General features: G+C 37.5%; 1 protein-coding gene across 19 annotated transcripts in view; it reads left to right on the forward strand.

The window, feature by feature from the left end:
- Nucleotides 1-24,275, forward strand: part of NRG1 (neuregulin 1) — a 1,152,455-nt gene that overhangs the window by 1,112,195 nt on the left and 15,985 nt on the right. For 7 of the 19 annotated variants that reach the window (XM_027530076.1, XM_027530079.1, XM_027530083.1 and 4 more), the window contains 3 exons: nt 1,265-1,394; nt 13,637-13,695; nt 20,234-20,257. In XM_027530076.1, the coding sequence (XP_027385877.1) occupies nt 1,265-1,394; nt 13,637-13,695; nt 20,234-20,257 (213 nt within the window). Of the gene's footprint in view, nt 1-1,264; nt 1,399-12,984; nt 13,053-13,636; nt 13,696-20,233; nt 20,258-24,275 lie in introns of those variants that run through there. The other 12 variants (XM_027530077.1, XM_027530084.1, XM_027530086.1 and 9 more) reach the window with 3 other exon arrangements.

The following is a 24,275-nucleotide window of genomic DNA, read 5'->3' on the forward strand; positions in this document are numbered from 1 at the left end:
TAGATACCACAATTGAGATTCTTCCATATCTGCTCCATTTTGCCACCTGCTATTATTCATCAGATGCCAGTTTAGCACCAATTCCTTTACCTTGTTAAGTTGCTGAGTTGTGTCTGACTCTGTGATCCCATGGACTGCCGCACACCAGGCTTCCCTGTCCTTGTCTATCTCCCGCTCAAACTCGTGTCCACTGAATCGGTAATCCTTTACCTAGATTATTGATAATCTCTGTAAAAGTCCTGTAAGAGTCCCCTGTTTTCTAAATGGGAAAATTGACCATCTGGGTGGTTCAGAAACTTACTCTTGAACACAAAGCTAGTAGGAGATAGTATTTGAACCAGATCTGTCTCCAAAGTGCAAATCATTTTGACTGTCCTTTGCTCTTCCTCCTAAAAGCCATTGGTGAGGACCATAAAATGGTCCCAAACATGCCTTAGACAGAAGAATAAGAGACCAGAAAGGCATTGAATCATTCAGAAAGTGAATAATCAGATGCTAAGTATTTTGATCAGGTAGAGTAACAATCAAGCAGAATTAGAGGAGCAATTAAGTTAAATGTCAAAGCACAATGTGCCCTGATGAAGCAAAGGAAAAAGAAAGGCGGGAGAAAATGGGAAAATACATGAAAGGTCAAATATAAGTAAATAGCAGGATCTGAATTCCAGTTGCAAATACTAAAATAGAAATTAATATAGAGGACAAAGGGTTAAAAATCACTAAGACTGTGTCAGGTAATATTTCATTTCAAAATGAAATAATGTTATCGATTAGTTGCCATTTAACATTGATATCTAAATTCAGTTGCACTGATATGAATTTATATCACTATTTTTGAGCCTTCTTGGAAAATTGTTCTTTTTTTTTCTAACTTCTTATTTTGTATTAAGGTATGGCCAATTAACAATGTTGTGGTAGTTTCAGGAGAACAGTGAAGGGACTCAGCCATACATGGAAAATGTATTTTTCTTAGTAGATCTTCTCTTTTCCACGTCTTTAGAAGATAAAGTATTGGTTATAAGAAATGTTTGTTTCCTATTTAATTGTAATTAAATTAACTATAATTATCCTTTTATAATTGTATTCTGTTTATTTACAGGTAGAAATTACTTAATGTGTTTAAGTCTTAATGCTGTTGTTTATTGAGCCAGAAACTTTAGTGGAGTACATCTTATCTTATATGAGCTCTTCCTTTTAAGAGTATTTAAAGGCTGCTCAGAAGAGGGAAAGATGGGTGTAAAACTTTCCCTGTTTATCTTTTATCCAGCCACATCCACATCTACAGCTGGGACAAGCCATCTTGTCAAGTGTGCAGAGAAGGAGAAAACTTTCTGTGTGAATGGAGGCGAGTGCTTCATGGTGAAAGACCTTTCAAATCCCTCAAGATACTTGTGCAAGTAAGAAAAGAAATCCTCTGTGTGACTTCTGTCCATGACCGCTTCTTTCAGATGATTCCGTGTCTCATGATGTATTGTTGCTGTCTTATCCAGTTTCGTTGCATCCTTTGAATAATGCTGTTTTATTTGTAGAGTGTTGTGAAAGGTCACACCATTTATCTACTCTGTTATATCCAGAATGTTTTTTTGCTTTTTTCCATGTGGGTGTTTGGTTGTTTTTTTGTTTTTTTGCCTTCATATTTATAAAATTGCTTTCCTTGTGGTTTTCCTCCTTGTTACCTAAGAGAGATGTGCAAATATCCTAGACGCCTAGAACTTTGGATCCCTGCATCTGCATCCAATGTATGATGGAAGCTGTAAGATAATGTTCCCTTTTACCTGGTGTCACCTGTGAAGCAGATAGGACAACTAAGAGGAGCAGAAGGGCCGGCAATTATTTGCTGACTGATCTGTTAAACTTGGCATTAGCTTTATAGCTCCTTTTTAAAAATGGAGTTTAAGTTGATCTCACTAATGAAAAACCAGCAATGTGTATTAGTTTGGAAATGCACTTAGTGTGTGTAGCATCATTGCGTGTAGAAGGCAGAGTGTTTTTTCATGCACTGTAGTTATTTATAGATATATTTAAAATGGTGCCCTCTCCAATGACCTGAAGGAGTTGATGAACCGTTACGAAGTATCACACTTATTCTCTCTCAACAGACAAAATTAAACAAAGATGTTGTCAGGACATTAAATATTAAAACCCTGCAGTTAAAATTAGTAGATCTCATTAAAAGCACATTTATTGTGCAATGCATTTTTAGTTTATGCTTGATATATAGGGTCTGTGTGGTCCATGGACTCAAATAATTTGTCATGCTAAAAGATATTTAATGTCTCATTGAAATGATTAAAAATACATGTTTATTTTGTAGTTAACTAGAAGCTGTATCTTTCATAAATATAGAGAATAGTTATAAGCCAAGATAAAATTAATAGGTAAGAGTCTTTTCAAAACTTTGAAGCAAGATTAAAAACTGAAAACATATATATAAAAAATAATCTATTTCAGGTCTGAATGATTTTATGACTGTCAAATGTTTTTTATTTTATATTGTGATTTAGCCTGTTAGCAATGTTGTGACAGTTTCAGGTAGACAGCAAAAGGACTCAGTCGTACAGGTACATGTATCCATTCTCCCCCAAACTCCCCTCCCATCGAGGCTGCGACATAACACCGAACAGTTTCCTATGCCAACATGTTTATTGTTTGAAAATTAAAAATTCACCTTTTTTGGTCACCAGCATATCAAATCTATGTACCTATAGCAGAGAATTAAAATGGGTCAGTTTTAGCCTTTGGTTCTGCCAGTTTGCTGTGAATATATCCCAAACATTCCTCCCTCCCTGAATTTTTCATTGTGAGTGGAAATGAATAAATTCTGTAATTTCCTATAAGATTTTCTCCAATCAAAATAGAAAATATCAGAAGCTGAGAATTATAATCTGTAAAATGAGATACATTTACTATATGGGTACATCCTGCTAGTCTGCCCTAGTCTTAGACATACAATCTAGTTATGTTTCAGTAAGTCTCCTTGGAAGAAAACCTTTAAATTACAGTTCCTTAGATGCTTCTCCTTTTTAAACAATCATACCCAGATTATTTAAATCTGTGCCTTTTTTTTTTTTTTTTTTTGCTTCTTTAAAAAAGCATCTGAGACCACTCGATTTTAATTATAATAATGAAACATGATCTTTTTCATCCTAGCCTTTGCAAAAAGATTTGCAAGCTGAGTGAGTACATATGATAGTTTCTGAATACCTCTTAGGAACCAGTGCAGTTATTCCCCACATATTAATTTCAGCTCTTCTGTGGCCCTCCCACGATCTATACAAAACATGCTATCGCCTAAGTGCTGTTCATTGGTTCCATTTTGGTATTGTGCCAACAACTGTGAGTTTTTTTTCACCCACACAGCTTTTCATTAAACATTAAGCCCAATCTATAAAGAAATACTTTTATATTTTTCTAATCTTAATGAGAAATGTTTGGTATTCCTCTAATAGTTATTAAAGCAGCAAACCACGAATAAATATTGTGTCCCCCAACTGAATCCTGTACCAATTCTCAGAAAATTTGCACTATGATTTAATCATATCTATTTTTTTTGGTAATTATAATCTTTCAGAAAACTGTTAAAGATTATCATTAGCTTTTGTTGGAAAGAAAACTGTGACATCTATGATTTTGATAAGTTTTATCCCCCTTTTGCACTGCCTTTATTGATACATGAAAGCAAGCCAGAACACTGAAGAATTGAGTATAGTCAATATGCAAAATATTTCATGCCTTTTTTGTTAAATGAGTATATTTTTAATCCCTCTGTTGCAAATATGTATAACATTAAAAACAATCACTAGTCAGAAATGAAACAAAGGCACGTCATATACCGAGTCTTACAATAATATGTTGTTGATTGGATGACTTGAATAGAAACAGAAAACGTGAAAGTGTTGCATTGGCTCATCATGGCCCTATGTAGGAAGCCAGTTCATAGTTTCCATATGGTCCATCTGTCTAGAGCAAAACATTTCTGAAGCATGAGCCACATCGTTCAAAGTCAGCTTTATCCCTGACTTAAGACATGACTCAGAAACACCACAAGCGTGTAAGTTTCCAAGTGGTCTCTCTGGTCACCTAATCCACTGTTGTCTTCTTGGGAGCTGAAGTGGAAGACTTTACAGCAAATCTCTTTTGTCTCTCCATTTAGAACAAGGTGTTCCAAATGGATTAACCATATAACAGTTAAACACTTCTCTGAGGAGACCTTTGCTGTTACTTGGACTTCTCTCCTGGGAACAGTGTGGGAATTTCCGCGGTGTTTCTCATCTTATGTATTTCTCTTCTCTCTTTAGTAATTTAAAATTTATCTTGAGGGGGAGAAAAAAAAAACAGTTTCTATTCAAGATTGCATAAAGGCCAGAAAAGAATCATTCCATCTTTTACCCTCTGGTGCCCCATGTAGTCACATGGTTCAAAGAAACAAGACACTTTGAACTTGACATTGTCCAGATTATCCTCTTGGTTTTCTCCCCTTGTTCTTGTATATCTGCCCTTCTGAGTAGTAAGAGAACTCTTTTGGAACATGTTGATGTGATTTTTTTTAATCTAAAACTGACTTTACACCCGACCATATTTATAAACCCATGATGCTGTCCTGTGGACAGATGTAGCATTCCCATGTGGGGATTAGAGTTTTAACCACCAATTTTGGTGACTAGTCTTGAGCTCTTTCACTTCAACTCTCTGGACAATTTATTTATAACATAGAGTTAATATGTTCTCCAAATTTCTTCCCAGGAGTCAATGAAATTAAATGAACTTATTTCTGTGAAAGCACTTCTAACTTTGGGGAAGTGAGTTTTTCCTTACAATAAAAAAATAAATGGTAGAATTACATTCTCTCTGTAGACACTGGAAAAATATATACACCTGTCTTAACAGACTGTGTTATCATGTTTAATTCCCAATTCTTCATTTTATTTAACACTAGCCATTTTTATTTGATTTGTTGGGGCCACCAGCTAGCTTTCTAACTTTGCATTTGATATTCATTCAATCATGTAGTATCTCTGATCGTTAATTTCCTTATATTTAAAAACAGAAACAGAAAACAAACAAAGCATAGGAAAGTGGGAGGTGCCTTTAAACATGAACTTATCATTTTGTCTAATTAATTTGTATGAAACCATGTGGTACATATAAGGGCCTATATTGTATTACACATGATTATAGAGACAGTTATGAAAAAAATTTAACCATAGGAGATAAAGTCACAAAAATGTGCTATAATAAATTAAACTCAGTAAATGAAATATTAATTAAAATTTGTTTATAAAACAGCTACATCTATCCCAGGCAGTTTTGTAAACACAATGAAAATATACAGCATGGTGCCTGGTCCCTGGGAACTTAGTCTATTTATGGAAATAGAGTAACTAAAATAGTAGATCAATTAGAGTGTCTTTATCCCAGGTGGCAGAGTGCTGATTATTATGGTAATAAGAATTTAAAGAAGGAAAAGAAAAGACTGGAATACGTTGAAGACTTTATAAGCATAGTCATCACTGATGGAGTTTTTTCCACATACTATTAAATATACCATATACCATACCATCTAATCTTCTCATTAGACACAGTGACATGCATACCTAGACCAGCAACTCCATTCTGGGAAGTAAAACAAAACAAACAAAAAAAGTCAAGTTAGACAGGAGAATCAGTTTCTGAGCTCTGAAAACCAGGGAGAGGACTTTGGACGTTGTGACAACTAATCAAGAGTCATAGTACCTTCTGGAACAGTTTAGGTACACCGTAAACCTAGAAGATGTTTAGGGAGGAGAGACTTCCATACAGATTAGAGACACCTGGGCACTAGATAAGATGGGGAGAAAAAGTCAAGACATTAGCTAAGGTTAAGGTTTTATAAAATTCTTGCTTAGTAATTGATGCAAGTAAAAATGATGATGAAAATAATATAGCACATTAGTAGCTGGTGGTTCAGATTCAAGTTGTGTCCTGTGGCCTCATCATCGTGGCTGTAGAAGGAGACATTTGGAATACAGCAAAGGAATATATTTTGGGTTAGTTCTGGAGTGCCTAAGAACAGCCAGCTCTGGGAGACCTCATCCTTCAGAGCAAGTGAGACACTTACCTGCTATCACACTGAGCAGGGAGACAAACCTCTGTGAGTGGGTGGGACTCATATGGCAAAGATCTAGAGAGTCAGCTCTTTAGACGACCTACCTACAGCGATGGTCATTGTAGTCATTTCCTACAGTAACATGTAGAAAATGTTATTGAAGGAATACCCATTTCTTCTGTGTCCCTCTCTGTATCTACAGTCCTGCTGTGTACTTTCTAGGTACTTATTAACTCATTTTGACTTTCCTGAAGACAGATGGAAGGAAATATTTTGGTTCTTATGGAAATCAATTTAGCGGCAGTTTGGCCTAAAGGCAGTTGCATTGTGTCCTTAATAGCTTGGTTCTTTTTTTCTCCTGATATCAGTTAGGCAGCCACATATATTTATTGATCTCCTTCCATGAGGCAAATTCTGTGCTTGTGCTCGTTATGAAGTAGTAAACAAAATCGCATGGTCTCAGCCCTCATGGAGTCCGTAGGCCTGTGAGTAGCAGACAAATTTCAGAGCATTAATTAAACTGTAAATGATAGTTGTGCTGAGTGCTTTGACAAGTATTTAGGGAGCTAAGGGAATGTATCATGGAGGACACCAACCAGACGGAAGCAGAGTCTCCATGGGGGAAAAAACGTTTATGCAGCCCTCACCTTGAGAAGCATATAGTCTATTTAAAATAAAATGATCTGTCAGCAAAATTCAAGTATACAATACCACATTATGAACTAATTTCACATTAGATCCCAGGGTTTTTTTTTATCTTATAGCTGAAGAAGTTATAAGTTATCTTATAACTGAAGTTATTTATCTTATAACCAAAAAATTTTTAAATAGTCACCTTATGAGGTGACTGATGAGTTAATTAGCTCTTGGTGGTAATCATTAAATAACGTATAATATATCAAATCATCAGTTTGCACAGCTTAAGTGTATACAATATTGTCAATAATACCTCCGTAAGTCTGGGGGGAAATAAAAAATTAAAATAAAATGCATCATTGTGAAATATTTCTATTGAAAGATATAAGTCAAAAGTGAGTATTTAGAGGTTTCATCATCAAATGGGGCTGGAGTGGATGGAAGGTTCAGAATCGCTATGCTGTGTATAGGAGCATCCTCCAGAGACAAAACCAAACCACAAATTAGCCGAGTCCATAAGTCATCATGTCACAAGGACAGAGAGATGTATGGGCTATAGACTGAGCCCATATCCGATGAAATTGTTTGACCCCAAAGTAAAGGATACATCATTTAGGGTAAACAACGGCAAGGATTTTCATCTACGGATGAGCATTTCAGAACAAGCTGTACAAACAGAACTTTGGGAAGGGCACCAGGGTTCACACAAGGAGAGGTTAGTTCATAAACACCGACACCTCATTAGTGGGATTGTATGTCTTCGACATTGAAAACCAACAGTGCAGATCCAGGATGACTTAGTTTTTTTTCCCCCCTCAGTATTTATCCATGGGTCCACTGTGGCCACTCTGTGTGTACCGTTATCTCAAGTATTGGGAACTAGTCCCCAGATCATAATAAAAAAGCAATGGGATGATCCATACTAGCTGAACAGTGATGGGGAGGTCTAAGGTTGGATCTGTAGGAAATGTTATTGAAGGAACATATTATATTTAATATTTTCTTTAATGATGTTGAAGAAGGCATTTCCTTGAGGGAACAAATGTATTTTGCAGATGATACCATAAGGAACACTAAAACACAAATTAGAAAAGCATATATGAACCTTAAGAAATTTCACTTCACAGTAGATAACAGAATGCAGATCATCTTGGAAAAATGCAGACTAATAGTAACAATCCATTTGGGAAAGAATAATGTACAACACAGATACTCAGCCAGTGAGTGGGCGAGCTCTAGTCAGAATCCTGAGTGAAGGGATGAAAAGTCAGCCCTTGCAACAGGATCCTGTAGAAAAACAAGCCAGCACTGTGGCGTGTACATTGCCAAGTCTGGTTTACAGAGGAAGAGCCAAAGTCCTTAAAGCCTAACGTTTAAACTCACTGATAACCCTTCACACGTATATGTTGGCCTTTCCATTACCTACTGTTTGTAAACATGGACCTCAGAGAAATTGCTTCAGATATTGTACTATGTGAAGGAAATACCCAGCTAGTATTGAGGTAGAGCGAAAAGACAGTAAGGCTGCTTCTTTTTTGGATAACTGTCTAAAACATCTCCTGGTGGAGTGATGCGTAAATAGAGGGGAAATACCGCATGTAAATCTGTTTCCCTTCTCCTGTCGGATCAAGGGAGAACCTAATGAAAATTAATGAAACCAAGAAGTAAAGACAGGAAGAGAAGGGATGTAAGGGTGGTTTATAAATTGACCATAAATTTCAAAAACCACTAAGCCATTTATAATGGCTTATAAAATTAGCAAATCCTAAATAACTGAAAGTTTCTTGGGGTTCTGGAAATATCTTTAATGATATCTAGTATCTCCACCAAAAAAGGGGGGGGGGATAATTTATTCAATTAGAATGTAAAAAATAGACCAAACACTAAACTGATTCAGAAAATGACATGAATTGATAATCGATTACACAGTAAGCATTTCAGGATAATCACCATGTATTAAGGTTATTATTAAGAACCATTTTTATTTTACTATGCAGAAGTCTTGGTTACTAGACTGTAACTGCTTTATTGAATCCTGGGTTAAATGGTATTTCAGTAATGGGATTTAAATTTGAGGTAACAGACTTACTGTTAAAGAGTTATATGGAGTCTTTTCCAAATTCCAGACTCAATGTTAAAGGTTTCTGTATAGGGGAAGGAGTTTGTGAGGAAGGTACTATTAAAAAAAATTATTTGGAAGTCTACAGAGGAGAGAGTTGGTCACAAACTATAGAAATGAAAGCCAAAGTTCAATATTGACCTGTACTTGACCAATCAATTGCTATATGGGTCTCTTTGATAGAGTTCTTTACTGGACACTATGTTCTAACCTTCAATCAGGTTCAATTTAACCAGTATTTTATGAGAGTCCTTCAAGAGCCAGGCACTGGGGTGAAACATTAGAGCTATAAAATGATCAGAATTTGTTCACCGTCTTCACAAAGAGATAATCACAAGACCAACAGGCCAGGGCAGTGGAAGAGATGGAGGCACCATGCAGTGAGAGCCAAATAAGGAATCCCTCACTCAGGGCGTGGACATGGGTTGGTGAGGAGGTGACACTCAGGAAGGAGTTGATGTTGTATTGGAAGAGACAGTGCTTCATTCAGATGAAACTGTGTGAATTTTCATCTCCTGAAGAACAAATATAGAACAAAGATTGCTTACCTTTGCTTATCTTCATTTATCTTTGTATAAGAGCAAATACTAAAATTTTTAAAAATATCTCCATCTTCTAATCTGATGGGTAAAACAATTGGTATATATAGATTTGAAGCTACAGTAAGGGCTCAATTGTTATTCAGACAGATTCTTCTAAGACAGAATTCTTGGAAGGTGCTCAGACTCAGGCCAGAGCACATTGTCCACAATGAGATTAAAGCTACTGTACTCCTATCTCCGAAGAAGGTGACAGATTGGCTGCTTAAAGGACAATGCTAACAGAAAAGTATGCCAACAGCCAGACAGTCACCCTGTTCTTTTAGGAGTCATACTGTAGAGTTTAATCAGAGCCTATAAATCAGATGGGCTTCCCTGGTAGCTCAGATGGCAAAGAATCTGCCCACAGTGTGAGAGACCTGGGTTCGATCCCTGGGTCAGCAAGATCCTGTGGAGAAAGAAATGGCAACCCACTCCAGTATTCTTGCCTGGAGAATCCCATGGACAGAGGAGACTGGTGGATTACAGTCCATGGGTTCACAAAGAGTCAGACACCAGACACGACTGAGCGACTCACACCTTACAGATCAAGTGCATTTCCATTTGCATATGCTTTCTCTGCCCAATCAATGCAGTCTGCAGTTTGCTCATGCAGAAGTTGTTTCCACTTCCTCCCATCTGATTGGGCAACAACTCCAGATGTCCACAAAAGTTACCTAATGATTATAGCTCTGAACCCTTGACTGGCCTAGGAATAGGTATTTGACATTTGTTTTGCCTCCATGATTGTCTTAAAATATCAGTTCTATCAGAAGAATCGTTTTAAAGTTCTTGAGTCCTCCCTGACTGGTAATACATTCAGAAGAGATGATGCCAGGTTTTTGCACAGTGATTCCATGTAGGAGAGTGACTCCCAGAACCTTTGTGGTAAAAGAAACCTTTGATAAACACTTAGATAAATCTTTACATTTTATCACTGAAGACAACTGTGGCCCAGTGAAGCCAAATGGACTTCTCACATCCAAACAGCAAGATTCTGCAATGCCAGGATAGAGGGCCTTAGTCTCCATCTTTGGAAGTCAGGATCTCTGACATCCTAAATTTAATGTACATACAGATCTCTTAGGGATCTTATTAAAATGCCGATTCTTATTCCATAGTTCTAGACTGGGGCCTGAGACTCTATGTGTCTACTAACAAGATTCCAGCAGATGCTGATTCTGATGGTCTTTGGACCCCACTTTGAATAATAATAGGGATTTACACTAAGAAAATGCCTCCAAGTGAAGATAAACATTAGTGAAAGGATAGCTCTGGTTCAGACATAGCAGGTAATTCCAAAAAGGATTGGTATACCTTATGCAGATCTACTGTTACTGCACCAAATATTCTGTATCATTTTATGATAGAGATAAACCACCATCTTATAATACTAGTTTCCTAGGAAACATCATTTTAGAATCTTGTACTAATTAGAAAATTGATTGGGTAGGATTTTTGCTCCCCTTCATCTCGTTGTCCCATGCCTTCTTATTTCAAAAATGTCATCTAAGATGCATAATTGGCAATTTTCTGATAAATGTATTTCTTATCTTAAGGAATTCATGATTCTTGAGCTCTTTGTGAATTTCATGATTCTTAAAGAGGCATTTCTTACCTCTAATAGTTCTCTCACACACACAGACACACACGCGCACACACACACACACACACACACACACACAGGCCATAGTCACACATCTTATACTATATTCTTTCCATGAAGCAAATGAGTTATTATGTGATCAAATTAAGAATTTAAATTTTTACGAAGAGTGCAAACAGGTAAGATGAAATGGTCATTATAGAATATATTCTTAGTTCTGGAATTACCTGCTTAATTATACTGTATGTCTATATGGATTTATAGTCCTGGTTCAGAAAAAATATAAAAATAAAATATCATATACTTCACAAATTTTTACATCAAATAAGTTACATGGAAAACATGGTTCCATGTGTTTTTCTTAAATTACATGGAAAGACATTCTTAATTGAAGCAGGTAGAATGACATATTCATAAGAAATGACCCAACCTCACAGGTTATAGTTCTTATTTTTGTATTTCTCTAGGTAGTTCTTCCTCTACTCATTTCAGCAAAAGTAACCAGTTCATTTAAAAACTTTTTTTGAAGAATTAAAAAAAAACTATGTAAATAACAAGATATTTGTTGTTAAGCTTATTGATATTATTATTAATGATCATAATTATACTTTATTGACACAAGTACTCATAGGGCTGAAGATACAGAACTGTTAGTATTTATTCTTACAAGCCATTCTTCGTGAAATTGGTGAAGCAGATGTACCAGATCACTTGAGAATGTTTTTTTGGCACTGAATTTGGCTTTAAGGGGGATGGAAAAAAAAAATCAACCTGATATTAGCAAAAATGAATAGTTTTATTCACATCTCTTTGATGCCAAAAAGGTGGTGTTTATTTTTATTTATTCTGGAAAGGAAATCATGCATGATGTTTATAGTCTAGATGAACTATTGATAATAATCATGGCTATCAGTGTGGGGCACCTGTAAGAAGTATATTTGTGTCCTGGAACTTTCTGGTGACCCTGTTTCTTTGAGTATGATATTTGGGGTAAAATGAATCCATTCTGAAATGCTTTAGTTACTGGAGTGACAGCAACAAAAAGAGCAGTTTTAAAGGACTTCCATCTCTAGGTACAGCCCCATCCCAAGACCTTGAGAACAATATTCTACCAAGATTCTGGAATTTTGATAGGCAAATGTGAGTGAGTAAAATGTAAATTTTATACAGTTTCAAAACAGTTTACCTTAAATACAAAATGATTTTCATTAAATACTTCAGTGGAAGAATAACTGTTTAAATTTTTTAAATGTATTTGTATTTGATTTGGGATGATTGCATGAAGTGAAATTTATACTACTAAAAATCTGCCTCTTTATAGATTTTTTACACCATTAAAAATAAGACCTACTTTGTATAATCTTTTAAAAAAAGGAGGATGTCATTTTTCTTGTCAGTAATCATTAGAGTGTGAAAGTGCTTGACTCCTATTGTAATTTGATGATTTCAAAGATACCAATGACAGAGGAGCCTGGCAGGCTACAGTCCATGGGGTCTCAGAGGCAGACATGACTTAATGACTAAACAACAACAAAATGAAGTACAAAATTGTGTCTACAAAAGAAAAAACTCAAAATTATTTAAATGGTAAATGATGATGGATGGAACCATATAAGCTCTTACCAAACCAGTGTTTCAGCATCAGGTGATCATTGACAAATTCGGAAATGCCCAAGAGATAATGACTTATCTGCCCATACCTTGCCAAGCCCTTTCAACCTTTCAGCCTCACACTAGTTAAATTTCAGTTAACTGAGTTTATGAAGACTGAAGCAAACAACAGAAATATATACCCCACGGTTTTCATGGGACATGGTTTTCTAAATGTTTTGTCTTCTTTTCTTTATGTTGTTCAGCCACCAGGTCATTTGTAGGACTCTCCATACTCCATAGGAGGAAAATTGCCAGTCTGAAAGTTCAGTGTCTTTAGCATTCGATTGCTTATTACATTTTTACCCTCTAGGTGCCAACCTGGATTCACTGGAGCGAGATGTACTGAGAATGTGCCCATGAAAGTCCAAACCCAAGAAAGTATGTTAAAATAATCTGAAATTTGCTCTCTCCCCCAAACTACAGCAACAGTCGCTACCGCTTGGTGCCTTTACAGCTCAGTTGTGACTGATGCCTTTTGTTCTAATCATGGTTAACCCACTCAGGGCAGAAACCCATTCAGTACGATCTTGTCTAGCTATGTCTCCACAACAAACCACAAAGGTCATCAATTTCATAAAACCCCTCAGGATGGTCCGTGACGCTGGCAATCATGGCGGGCGGGCCCACCAAAACTCCTTTCCTTCCAGTGCGTTGGACCAGCACCATAAGCAGAGAACCTAGTTGAAGAAAACACCCAGCTCTCATTTTAAGTGGCTCCGTTTGAGAGAACACGGTCACTTAAAATGCTGGGATCTTTCTATCATGTTTACCCAAATTTTTATCCCATTGGGGGAAACGCCAGAGCCTAAAAGCCATGATGAGGACAAAGACTCAGTTCCTGAGAGTGAACTCACCAAGTTCAGTCAAATGACACTGAAGGAGCTTCTTTCTAGCATATATTCACCTCTTCTCTTTTTTTCTCTGTTTTTTTTCTACCATTGTTTTTTTGTTTCTTCTCTCAGGTGCCCAAATGAGTTTACTGGTGATCGCTGCCAAAACTACGTAATGGCCAGCTTCTACAGTACGTCCACTCCCTTTCTGTCTCTGCCTGAATAGGCGCATGCTCAGTCGGTGCCGCTTTCTTGTTGCCGCATCTCCCCTCAGATTCCACCTAGAGCTAGATGCGTTTTACCAGGTCTAACATTGACTGCCTCTGCCTGTCGCATGAGAACATTAACACAAGCGATTGTATGACTTCCTCTGTCCGTGACTAGTGGGCTCTGAGCTACTCGTAGGTGCGTAAGGCTCCAGTGTTTCTGAAATTGATCTTGAATTACTGTGATACGACATGATAGTCCCTCTCACCCAGTGCAATGACAATAAAGGCCTTGAAAAGTCTCACTTTTATTGAGAAAATAAAAATCGTTCCACGGGACAGTCCCTCTTCTTTATAAAATGACCCTATCCTTGAAAAGGAGGTGTGTTAAGTTGTAACCAGTACACACTTGAAATGATGGTAAGTTCGCTTCGGTTCAGAATGTGTTCTTTCTGACAAATAAACAGAATAAAAAGAGTTCAGATGTTTCTCTTCATTAACCAAACAGTTTGCATTAAAAAAAAAAAAAAAAGCACTGAGTAGGAAAATTAAAAGCAAACATTTCACAGCAAAGGAGATAGCCTGGGTTCTATTTGACCTTGTTTAGGAAACAAGGGATTCAGGTCTAAATGATTTTTAGATGAATTGTTAAATCACTTATTTATATTATTCTACTCTCAATAATAATTTTAGGAAAAAGTTGTTTTTTAAAAATATTTATTAGTTACTATGAAATATCACAGTTCACTGCTAGATGTATACTTTTAAAATGAGAACCGGGAAATTTTGCTGGATTTCTGTGGCTTCATGAAGTTTTGAACATTCCTAAAAGACCATTTACATTGTATATAACTACATGGATAACTAAACTACGTATCTGTCCTTCTTTTGTGAACAAGGACTTTAGCTTTTAATTCTGGAACTTTCAAAACATTATTTTAAAAATAGATTCCATATAGTTATCCATTTAGATCAAAGGTGACAATTTTTTTTTTCTGAAAATTTAGATCAGATAGTAAATGCTTTTGCATTTGCAGACCATACCATTACTGTCATAACCACAGAACACTCAGCCTATGGAGCACAAAAGCAATTCATAAGTATGGCCGTGTGCTATCAGATTTTATTTACAAAAGCATTATAATGGATTTGTCAGCCTCTGATTCGGCTTGTCAATTGCTTACCCCAAAAAATATTTCACATAGTGTATTGTGGTATAAATTCATGTAACACAAGAAACAGTGATAGAAATTGGTCATTTGGGGGCCCTAAAAGAATGAGATTTGACCCTTATTTGTGTTCATGCAAAGAGTAACCTTCTGTTTCTCATGTTAACAGTTAGGGAAGAATAAATTCTATCAAAAAAGAAATTTCATATGCATTATGAGGAGATTGGACCCATACTATTCTATCAGTTTTTTAGTGGGTGGTACTTCTGATGTATTTACAAAAGCTGCATATAAAAAATCACGTTACAGACCATTTTTTGTTGTGAAAAAGTGATAAATTGGCATTGTCAAATTTTCAAACACAGTCTCCTCTTTATTCAAAACCTTTAAATAAAATGCTTTCACTGGACAGAATTGTTCTCTCTATAGCTATAGATTATTGTTATAAAGCTAGATAAGATGAAGCATAAAAACAGGAGGTAAATAATAGAATTTTACTTAATACAGCCATTCCTTTTAGAAATGTTTGTATTCAAAGGACATGGATTTACAAATCCCTGTGACTGTATAAATTCAGTACAATTATATTTTAAACTTTAATGAAAATTCTGAACATGTGTATTGTACTTAAATTTTTGGAATATCATTGTGCACTGAAAGCAATGTAAAAATGAAGGCATTTTCCAAAATAATGATGCAGTGAGATCTGACAGTAGAACCTGAAAAAATATTCTCAATTTCTCTTTTAGACCATATTCTCTTTCATAAGATATGATTTAAAAATAGCCATTATGTATTTTAATCGGAATGTGATTCCTTGAATAAATTCTTTAGTAAGCTTTCAGTGGCACTTTTGGAAGATGTCCAGGAAAACAGCATTCAGATTTAACCTGATTTAACAAAGATAGATAGGAAGCACATTTATAAACAAAGTCTGTAATGACTGTGCATCAGCCCTGCCTCGTGTCTGGAAAAGCAAGAGCTTCCATTCAGAAACTGCTTTCCAAAATTGTCTTGCCCAGAGTTAATTTTCTAACTTCCATGTCTTAAATTCTCAGTTTTTACTTCCACAGACCTTCACATCGAAGGCAGGGAAATAAATATTTGCTGCTCTAAGAACTTTATGTTCAACTAGTAATGAAAGCTACGCAAAAGCTAAAAGGTGTTGCCATCTTGGTAAAGTTTAAAATTTTCTTATTTTTGTTCATAAAGTTTGAAATGCATATCATACATTTTAAAAGAAAAAATATTCCCCAGCTTCAGAGAGACACATTGTTCAACTTACCAAACCACATTTTCAGTTGATGAATCACATTGTAAAAGAACATACAGTTTTTTAAATGATTCTAAACCATAACTTACATTATTAGGATTTAATACAATTTTTCTGGTCAGGGTGTCCTATGGGACATGTATTGATTTATAAAAACTGATTTAAAATATTAAAAAAAAAGGAACACATGTATCTTTTATAGGGCTTTCTTGAAGGAAGCCATTTGCCTTGAAATAAAACATTTACAATACTTTCTTGGAAAATACTGTCAAGGTTAGTAAGCTTTAGATTTCACCCCTCTCAACACAGAGTTCCTGCTTGAAAGCATTGTTTTCATCATGGTGTGTGTGTTGTGTGTGGGGGGGTGCATGTGTGTCTGTGTTTGTATATACAGACAATCAATAATCAATTTATAGACTATAGGAAAAAACACACAGCTTCAATAGTTTCAAGCAGTATGGAGCAAATAGGTCATATATAAACTAACATCTAATAGGAAGTAATTCTAGAATAGCCCAAAGTATAGACTATTTAAAAGAGTACAGTTTTAGAACTTACAGGCATATCCTCAGAATGAGTAAACTCAGATAGCCTTAAAAGTATTTTTGATTCGTAGTTTACTAGTGCCTAAATTATTTGTGTTGATTTTTCCAAATGTTTTTTTAAATTCACTGAAGTTATTAGTTTCTTTATCAAACATGTGTATCTTGCTAAAAGTAAAATAAAGACACATCAGCCTATAACAGAATTATTAACTCCAGCTAAGCATTAGTGAGATTTCACTGTGCGTGTTTTTATGAACATACTTGCTCATGGCATATGGAAACTTGGAAGAAAGGAGTTTCCTATTGCATTTCAAAGGGTTCAGTGGCAATGTGGATTGGTATATGTGAAAAAAAAAAAAGCATCTACTATTGTAAAGGTAAGTTGAAAATTAGAAGTCAGTGGCTAAATTGGTCCCATGTAAAAATGACATTGACAAGACTCCTCTAGAAACCTCAGGGGGGCAAAAGTCAAGAGGACACATACCTCTTTGAGATTACTTGCTTAAGAAAACCCAAGAATGTCTCCAAATGTTAACAGAAATTATAATTGCATGTATGGACAATTTCAACTTTTCAAGAAATTTTCTTGTTCTTTTCTCTAATGCAGTTGAAAATTTAAATTAACCTACAGGTTAATCAGTTTTCTCCAAACAATTATAAAACCCTACAGCAAAAGATTAGTGAGTCAATACTTAATAGTTTCTAAAGACTTAGATTTAAATTAATTTTTTATATTGCTTACTGCACAGCAGGAAATCACATGTAGAAAAGGAAGCTAAATTGTTTACAGTAACCTTCGTGTTTTTGAATTATTAATTTAATTTGAAAAATGGAGTGGCTAGGCAGATGTTCAATAGGAAACATATGATATGTAATAAGCCTAAGCCAACATTAGATTAAATAGAACAGATAGAAAGTAATAACCTCTTCAGAAAATGAAAAGTATTTGTGTATTCTGCTTTTCTTGACTTACAATGAAAGAAATGTAGCCACCAATAGTCAAATAAATTACAGTAATGTTTGCTACAGGACTTGGGTGACTGATGCATGCTTCTTCTGCTTGTTTCCTTGTTAGGGCTTATGGCCAGAAGAGAGTACAATTTTAAGTACCAATTTCCCTTTGAATTATTTGAAATTGGAGCTGCCTGATATGAATGACTTCCCATGAAATGAAATTAGAGTTAGGCTCACCAACTTACCTATAAAACTGTAAATGCAGTAATATGTATGCATGAGCATGCTACTAATTTTATTGAAGACTTAACCAAGCTTTCTATGCAACTAATATAGATAATTAGCAGTGTTCATGTAGGCATGGAATCATGATTCTCTTCTCTGGAAAGAGTTTCTGTAGTCATCTGTTGATTTTAACCCTTAAATTTTTACTGACGTAGGAGGAAAAGGCAAGACACGGAGGGGGTTCTAGGGAGAAAAATTGAGTCAGTTGCTCATGGAAACATGTACGGAAATTTATTATCACTTCCTCAGAAAATGAATTGTGGTACCTTGATGTTCTGAAGTTTATATGGAGGAAACAAATTGGGGGAAAATGTCAATTTGTCCAATTCAGTGTTTCACAGAGGCAAGAGAAATTTGGATTGGAAAAAACTGTTAATTTTGCTGTGAACATGGTGCAACCAAAGTCACTCTACGTCCTCTTTCTTTAAATTTATGAAAAATGTACGTGATTTGCCTGAGTACCCCGGACTTAAGGCAAAGAAAATTCTATTATATAAAGTGCCTCTTTATCATTGTTCGTCAGTGTACTATTTGGTATGTATTTATACATACATATTATACATATATATATATACACATATATAAAATCTGGGAAACTTCATTTCCTTAAGAGGTGGCAAGTTTTGTTTTTTTTTTTTTAAATATAAATTCTTGATGTATCACAGAGGCTGTCAGAGTTTTGAGGGCCCGGAAATTAATCAAAACTAAGCCTGCATGCCTGCGATCAGTGGCCCAAAGTAAATCTCCAGATACACCTGTCTGCCAAGCTGTTAAAACCCCTCCGCTGTTGGCCGACACACTTCACGTCTCCTTTATTCCACAGGGTCACCCTGTGAGGCATGTGTCAATACCATAAGCATTTTGTCAATGAGAAATGAACTTGTCCAAAGTCACTGAACAGGTAAATGGCAGAGAAAGGACCTGAAACCAGGATGACTCCAAACACGATCTCTCTACGAGGAGATCTGTTCATGTCCAAGCTGTTTTGGAAGAGAAGTACCCCTCCAGTGTGTGCTTTCAAACTGAAGAGATGCCCTGTCAGATTCTGGGACTGTCCTGGTATCTCTCTAGTCAGTGACCAAGGAAAAGAAATACAGACCACAGAACCCCTCTGTTTTCATCCTGCCCCACCTTCCCACCTGCCTTTCCACCCCCCACACACAAATAAGGTAGTCCTGAAGGGCCCCAGACGGTGACATTTGGTTAACAGTTTTTTGTTTCAAGAATGGAAAGCGTCACTTCTCGATTGTTTTTTTTTTTTGTTAATTTGCCTGATTTTCCCCACTTCTCCACTTGAGCCTGTGCAGGTCCGGCCAGTCCTGCAGTTCTGATGTGTCCTCAGTCAGGTGTGCTAGGACTGTGGGCTGGGGCACACAGCTTCCAGCCCCCTCCCCTGGGCAGCGCTGCGGGCCCCCTGGGTGCCTACAGCCATCAGCTAGCATCTGGGCATCAGGGCTCAGCACTGGGAAGTGCCCATCTAATTGGCTCTTTGTGATTAGAGGAAGTGGTAAATTAAAATTAACCAAAGAACCCAGGAGTTGCATCCTCCCCCACCTCCTTTTTTTTTTTAACCATTTGAAAAAGTGAGGCAGTCACTGCTATCCCATGCAGATGATACAGAAAACTGGAAGCAGGCTCCCAGTTGCCTCAGTGCCCTGGCTGGCTTTTCTGAGCCGAAGTGTTCTCCATGTCATACACATGATGGAGAGAGTGGAAGATCTGGGGGGAAAGGAAATAGTTTAAAAATAAGTAAATAATACAGCAGGAAATATTAGAGCATAGCTAGCCCCAATGAAAAATAGCGATCTAATGTGACAAAAATTTCCAACCTAATTGCTCCTCTTGGCTTCACCTCCCTGCTCTGCCACTCTCTGCCTTTGGGTAAAATGACTTCACCACCCTGGAACTCCACGCCTGCCTTTTGAAAGCAGCAGGGTGAAATGATACCAAATGCCATCTCTGATGATAAATCCGGTCTTTCGATTCCCAGATAACGCATAGCATAGAGGAGGGGTCAGCCATTCACTTCTCCCTCAGTAAGGTCTTTTAAGGGTTAATAAATACCTACCGTGTGCTGGAATTTGCACACCTCTTGAAAGAGAAGTTCCCTCTGTGGACTCGTGGGGGCGTACCTGAGCACTGCTTCCTTAACCATCCACCGTTTGTCTGTTCGATGTGCACGCCTACAGAGCCGTAATAGTCGTGTGTAATGTGTTTTGGAGTGCAGTGTATTGCTCTTTTCTGAAACTTTTTCCCTTTCTTTCTTTTTTTTTGTTGTCAACTTTCTGCATTGGCAGAGCATCTTGGGATTGAATTTATGGGTATGGACCAATCATCATTCCTTTTAGCCTGCAGAATTTAGAGCCTATGAGCTGAAACCTTTATATTTCCCCCCTGTCTACTCTTACCTTTCAGTTCCTAACTAATTTCCTTTCTCTTTAGAAGGGATCATACAGCTATAACAATGATTTCTTTGCTTTTGATCTATGGTTAGTTTACCAACGAGGTACTGAGGGCAGCAGCTTTTAGACTCAAAACCTTCACTTAGAGTTGAAAATCGCCTTACTGGGTACAATTCACATACATCCCATGTTCCTTCACCCACTGATCGGATCTGACCATGCTGTTATTCCAGAGCTGGGTAAGTTGGAGTGATTCATAAGGCTTTAGGAGGAACCAAGCCAGGGGCCTGAGAACAAAAGAAGCTTCACATACACAGACTTAAGAACACTCCGCATTTTCAGCTAATAGGAGCTTTATATACAATGTAAAAATCATCTATTCATATTGTAACCTAGAAAGCTCTTACACTGCAGCATAATATTACATACATTCCCTGATAGCTCAGATGGTAAAGAATCTGCCTGCAATGCAGGAGACCCCAGTTCAATTCCTGGGTTGGGAAGATCCCCTGGAGAAGAGAATGGTTACCCACTTCAGTATTCTGGCCTGGAGAATTCCATGGACTGTATATGGCTGAGCAACTTTCACTTTTCACTTTCAGACATGGATTACTCTAGTTTTCTGGAGATATATACAAGCACTGCACTAAGCTTCATTATCTTATGAGCAAAGAAAAAACAGAACAAAATACCCTATGCTATTTTAGATGGAAATTCTAGCCATAAAAGAATTAAATTTGAGTCACCATATCCCAAGTAATCAAATACAAATTTTCATACTGTTCCCCAGTAGCTCAGCAGTAAAGAATCCACCTGCCAATGCAGGAAACTCAACTTCTATCCCTGGATTGGAAAGATCCCCTGGAGAAGGAAATGGCCACCCACTCCAGTTTTCTTGCCTGGGAAATCCCATGGAAAGAGGAGCCTGGTGGGCTACAGTCCATGGAGTTGCAAAGAGTTGGATACAACTTAGCGACTAGTCAACATCCTAGATAGTTGGGAGAAAAGCCAGTCTTGGCAGGAAGGGGAAGCCATTTTGTCCTCCCGGAGGCTCTGCAGTGCAGGTCCCCAGGCTTCCTGAATGCTACAGCCCTGGAAGTGCGTATCAGTCAATAAAGCAATGTCCTGAATAAAGGACTATCTGGCCCCCAATCAGCTAGTGTCAGTGACATCATGCAACAAGAGCATCTTATAGCTGTTGCTTTCTTTTCAATGGTAACATCACAGTCTACACCTAATGTACTTTCCATAATCTGTGGAAAATGAGGGTGTTGCAAGCTGTCAGTTGCCAGGGATAGAAACTCAATTACTTGTACATTCCCCTCCCCCCAGAAAAAAAATTCCAAGAGAAAACTCTTCATGTGATAGGGAAAGCCCCACATTGGTGTAAGTGGTCCTTTGCACATCAGAGAATGTCACTCGAGAGTAAGGAGTACGAGAAGCCCCACCAACATCCCACAGGTGGCAGGTGGTCTACATGAGGGGCATTATCTATTCAGGTTACTTCCCTCGGGATGAAATTTATCCCACTTTTCAAAAGGCGTATTGGCCTTACCTGAAAGGAAGAAAAAAAAATCCCACCATCACCTCCCCTCTTCTCCCTAAAAGCATCCTTCCAGCATTATCACTTTAAGGTCTAATTATTAAATTTAATATTTGTTTTCCCAAACAATGAAGTAGAGTGATGGCTTTTTCAGATACATGACCTCCCTCGGTAAGACCTGAAGGGTTTAGTAAAGGCACCCTGAGCTGATACCCACACACCTCTTACAGGAAAGGCTTCCAGAGGTTCCAGCCAGCCAGAACATTCCATCCTTAAGGAAAATCAGACCTTACAGGCCAATCAAAATTGAAACGGCCAAGGCTTCTCTCTCTCGACCTGGCCAGATCAGTCTGAAAAACGTGCTTGATCTGATTCATTTAATGCATCCAGCCAAACCATAAAGGCTCAGAAGTGTTTCGACTCATTAAGGCAGATCCACCAACAGGACTGATGGATTCTTTTTTTCAACGCTGTCTCTAATTTGCTCTTGTCCAGTTGACCCTGTACCACAGGGAAAAAATAAGGGAGAAAAAGGAGGGTGGTTTTTTTTTAAAAAAAAACATTTTTTATATTATTGTTCACCAAGTATTTCTCCTTGAACATATTTATTTTGTGAAGGTCACCTGATTTAGGGAACCATTGAAAGATCTGATAGAAACTTGAAAATACGTAATGCATTCAGGCCATCTATAGAGTCCTAAGCCACATCCATGCTCTAGGGGCCTTGGTTTCAACTGGCTCATCTTAGCACTTCTGTTTTGTCCTTTGGCTTTGACTGGGCTGCCTTTCCAGTTCCATGATTGATTTTTCTGGGGAGAGTCATCTGCTGACATAACCGGGGGAAAATGAGCAAGTCATTATATGCCATTTCTTCATGAACCCTAGTCAGTCTATTCTTTTAGAATTAACAACCACCAAAAAACTTGCAAAAGACGGCACGATGCCTTCCCCACTTTTAGCCCTTGGATAGGTCCTCTTTTTGCAGTTTGGGGAAGCAGTTTCCCAGGTTTTTCTAAAGATAGAATTGGAAGATGGAAGCACTACCAGTGCTTGCCATTTGAAAAGAAGGAAAAATAGAGTAAGTAACAGTACAGTAGGGTCTTCACTTTCTAGGAAGTGACGCTTTTACGCTCCTCTTTCTTAACCAATTCATCCCAAACAAAAGATTCCTGCTCTGCATTCTGCTTTCCCCAGAGAAGGACCAGTGGGGTGATGCCTTTGCTGCTTAGACTTAGTGCTAAAAACATCCAGGTGCCCGTTCGTTCCAGCCACATCAGCTCACAGATTAGCACCTTATGAAATTGAATTCCCTGTCCTGTGGCTCTAGGGGAAGGGAGGCAGCAGACACTCTCAATTAACATACAAGCATCCACACGCCACGTCCTCATTTGACTTACGCGGCACAGAAATAATATGACAGGGCTCCATGTCTCCTGGTCCGTTGTCGCCCCCGCAATGCACCAGCTGCTTTGCTTTCTAATTGTGGCTGCCACGTGACCGCCAGCCTAGGTTAGGAGTTATGCTGTATGGGATAACCCTTCCAAATCTATATCCACCTTGCTTCCCACCCCAGCACTTCCTCCCTCTGGTTTTCTTTTATGTATTTATTTTTCCTCCCTTAGTATCAGGCATGCTGTGCCAGGAACCTCAGATGGCTCCTTCACTCTTTAACCTCGTTTTTCCCTCCTACCTGGCTTCCTCCTCTCTTCGTCATTCTGTCAGTCTGTCTGGCCTCTTGATTTGCTTTCTTTTCCTCTTCCAAACCTTTCTGTTTGTTTTCGTATAATCTCTGCAGCATTCTGGTCTTTTTTTTACCCACTGACTATTTTCTCCTCCTCCTCCTCTTCCTGTTAATAATCAGTGATCTTATTAATTTGATTTGACAATGTTCCTGACCTGTTAACTGGAATTTGATTACCATGGGCTTGGCTTGTAGGAAATGTTTTTGTTTAATGATAAAGTCTGCTGTATCATAGAAATGGCATTGCACCTTTTTTCATTTCAAGAAGACTTCCGGCAACTTGCCCTCTCTCAGTAGAGGGAAAAAGAAAAAAAACTGTGGCTGCTGAGACAGAGAATGTAAATTGAAATTGTTCCATAAGGCCCCATGTTGATACCCAGCTATGAGACCTTCATTGGTAAAATGTTTCCCAGTTCTTGACCAACTTGTTAATCAGAATAGCAAATGCAGCTTAGACTGCTTATTATGCATTGGTTAATTTCTCTTTCTCATTGAACTTGTGAATATTTTCCAGTGGGTGTGACTAGACTGGTTGGAAGCTTCGTTCCTAAGAGGATCAGGTTCACCATTAAATCAGCCAATCTTACTAAGAACCTGACTACCATTCTATAAGCAATTTATCCCCCTCCAAAGCCGATTTGCAAATCGAAAAC

Source organism: Bos indicus x Bos taurus, chromosome 27 (assembly GCF_003369695.1).
Source record: "Bos indicus x Bos taurus breed Angus x Brahman F1 hybrid chromosome 27, Bos_hybrid_MaternalHap_v2.0, whole genome shotgun sequence".
Taxonomy (NCBI): Eukaryota; Metazoa; Chordata; class Mammalia; order Artiodactyla; family Bovidae; genus Bos; species Bos indicus x Bos taurus.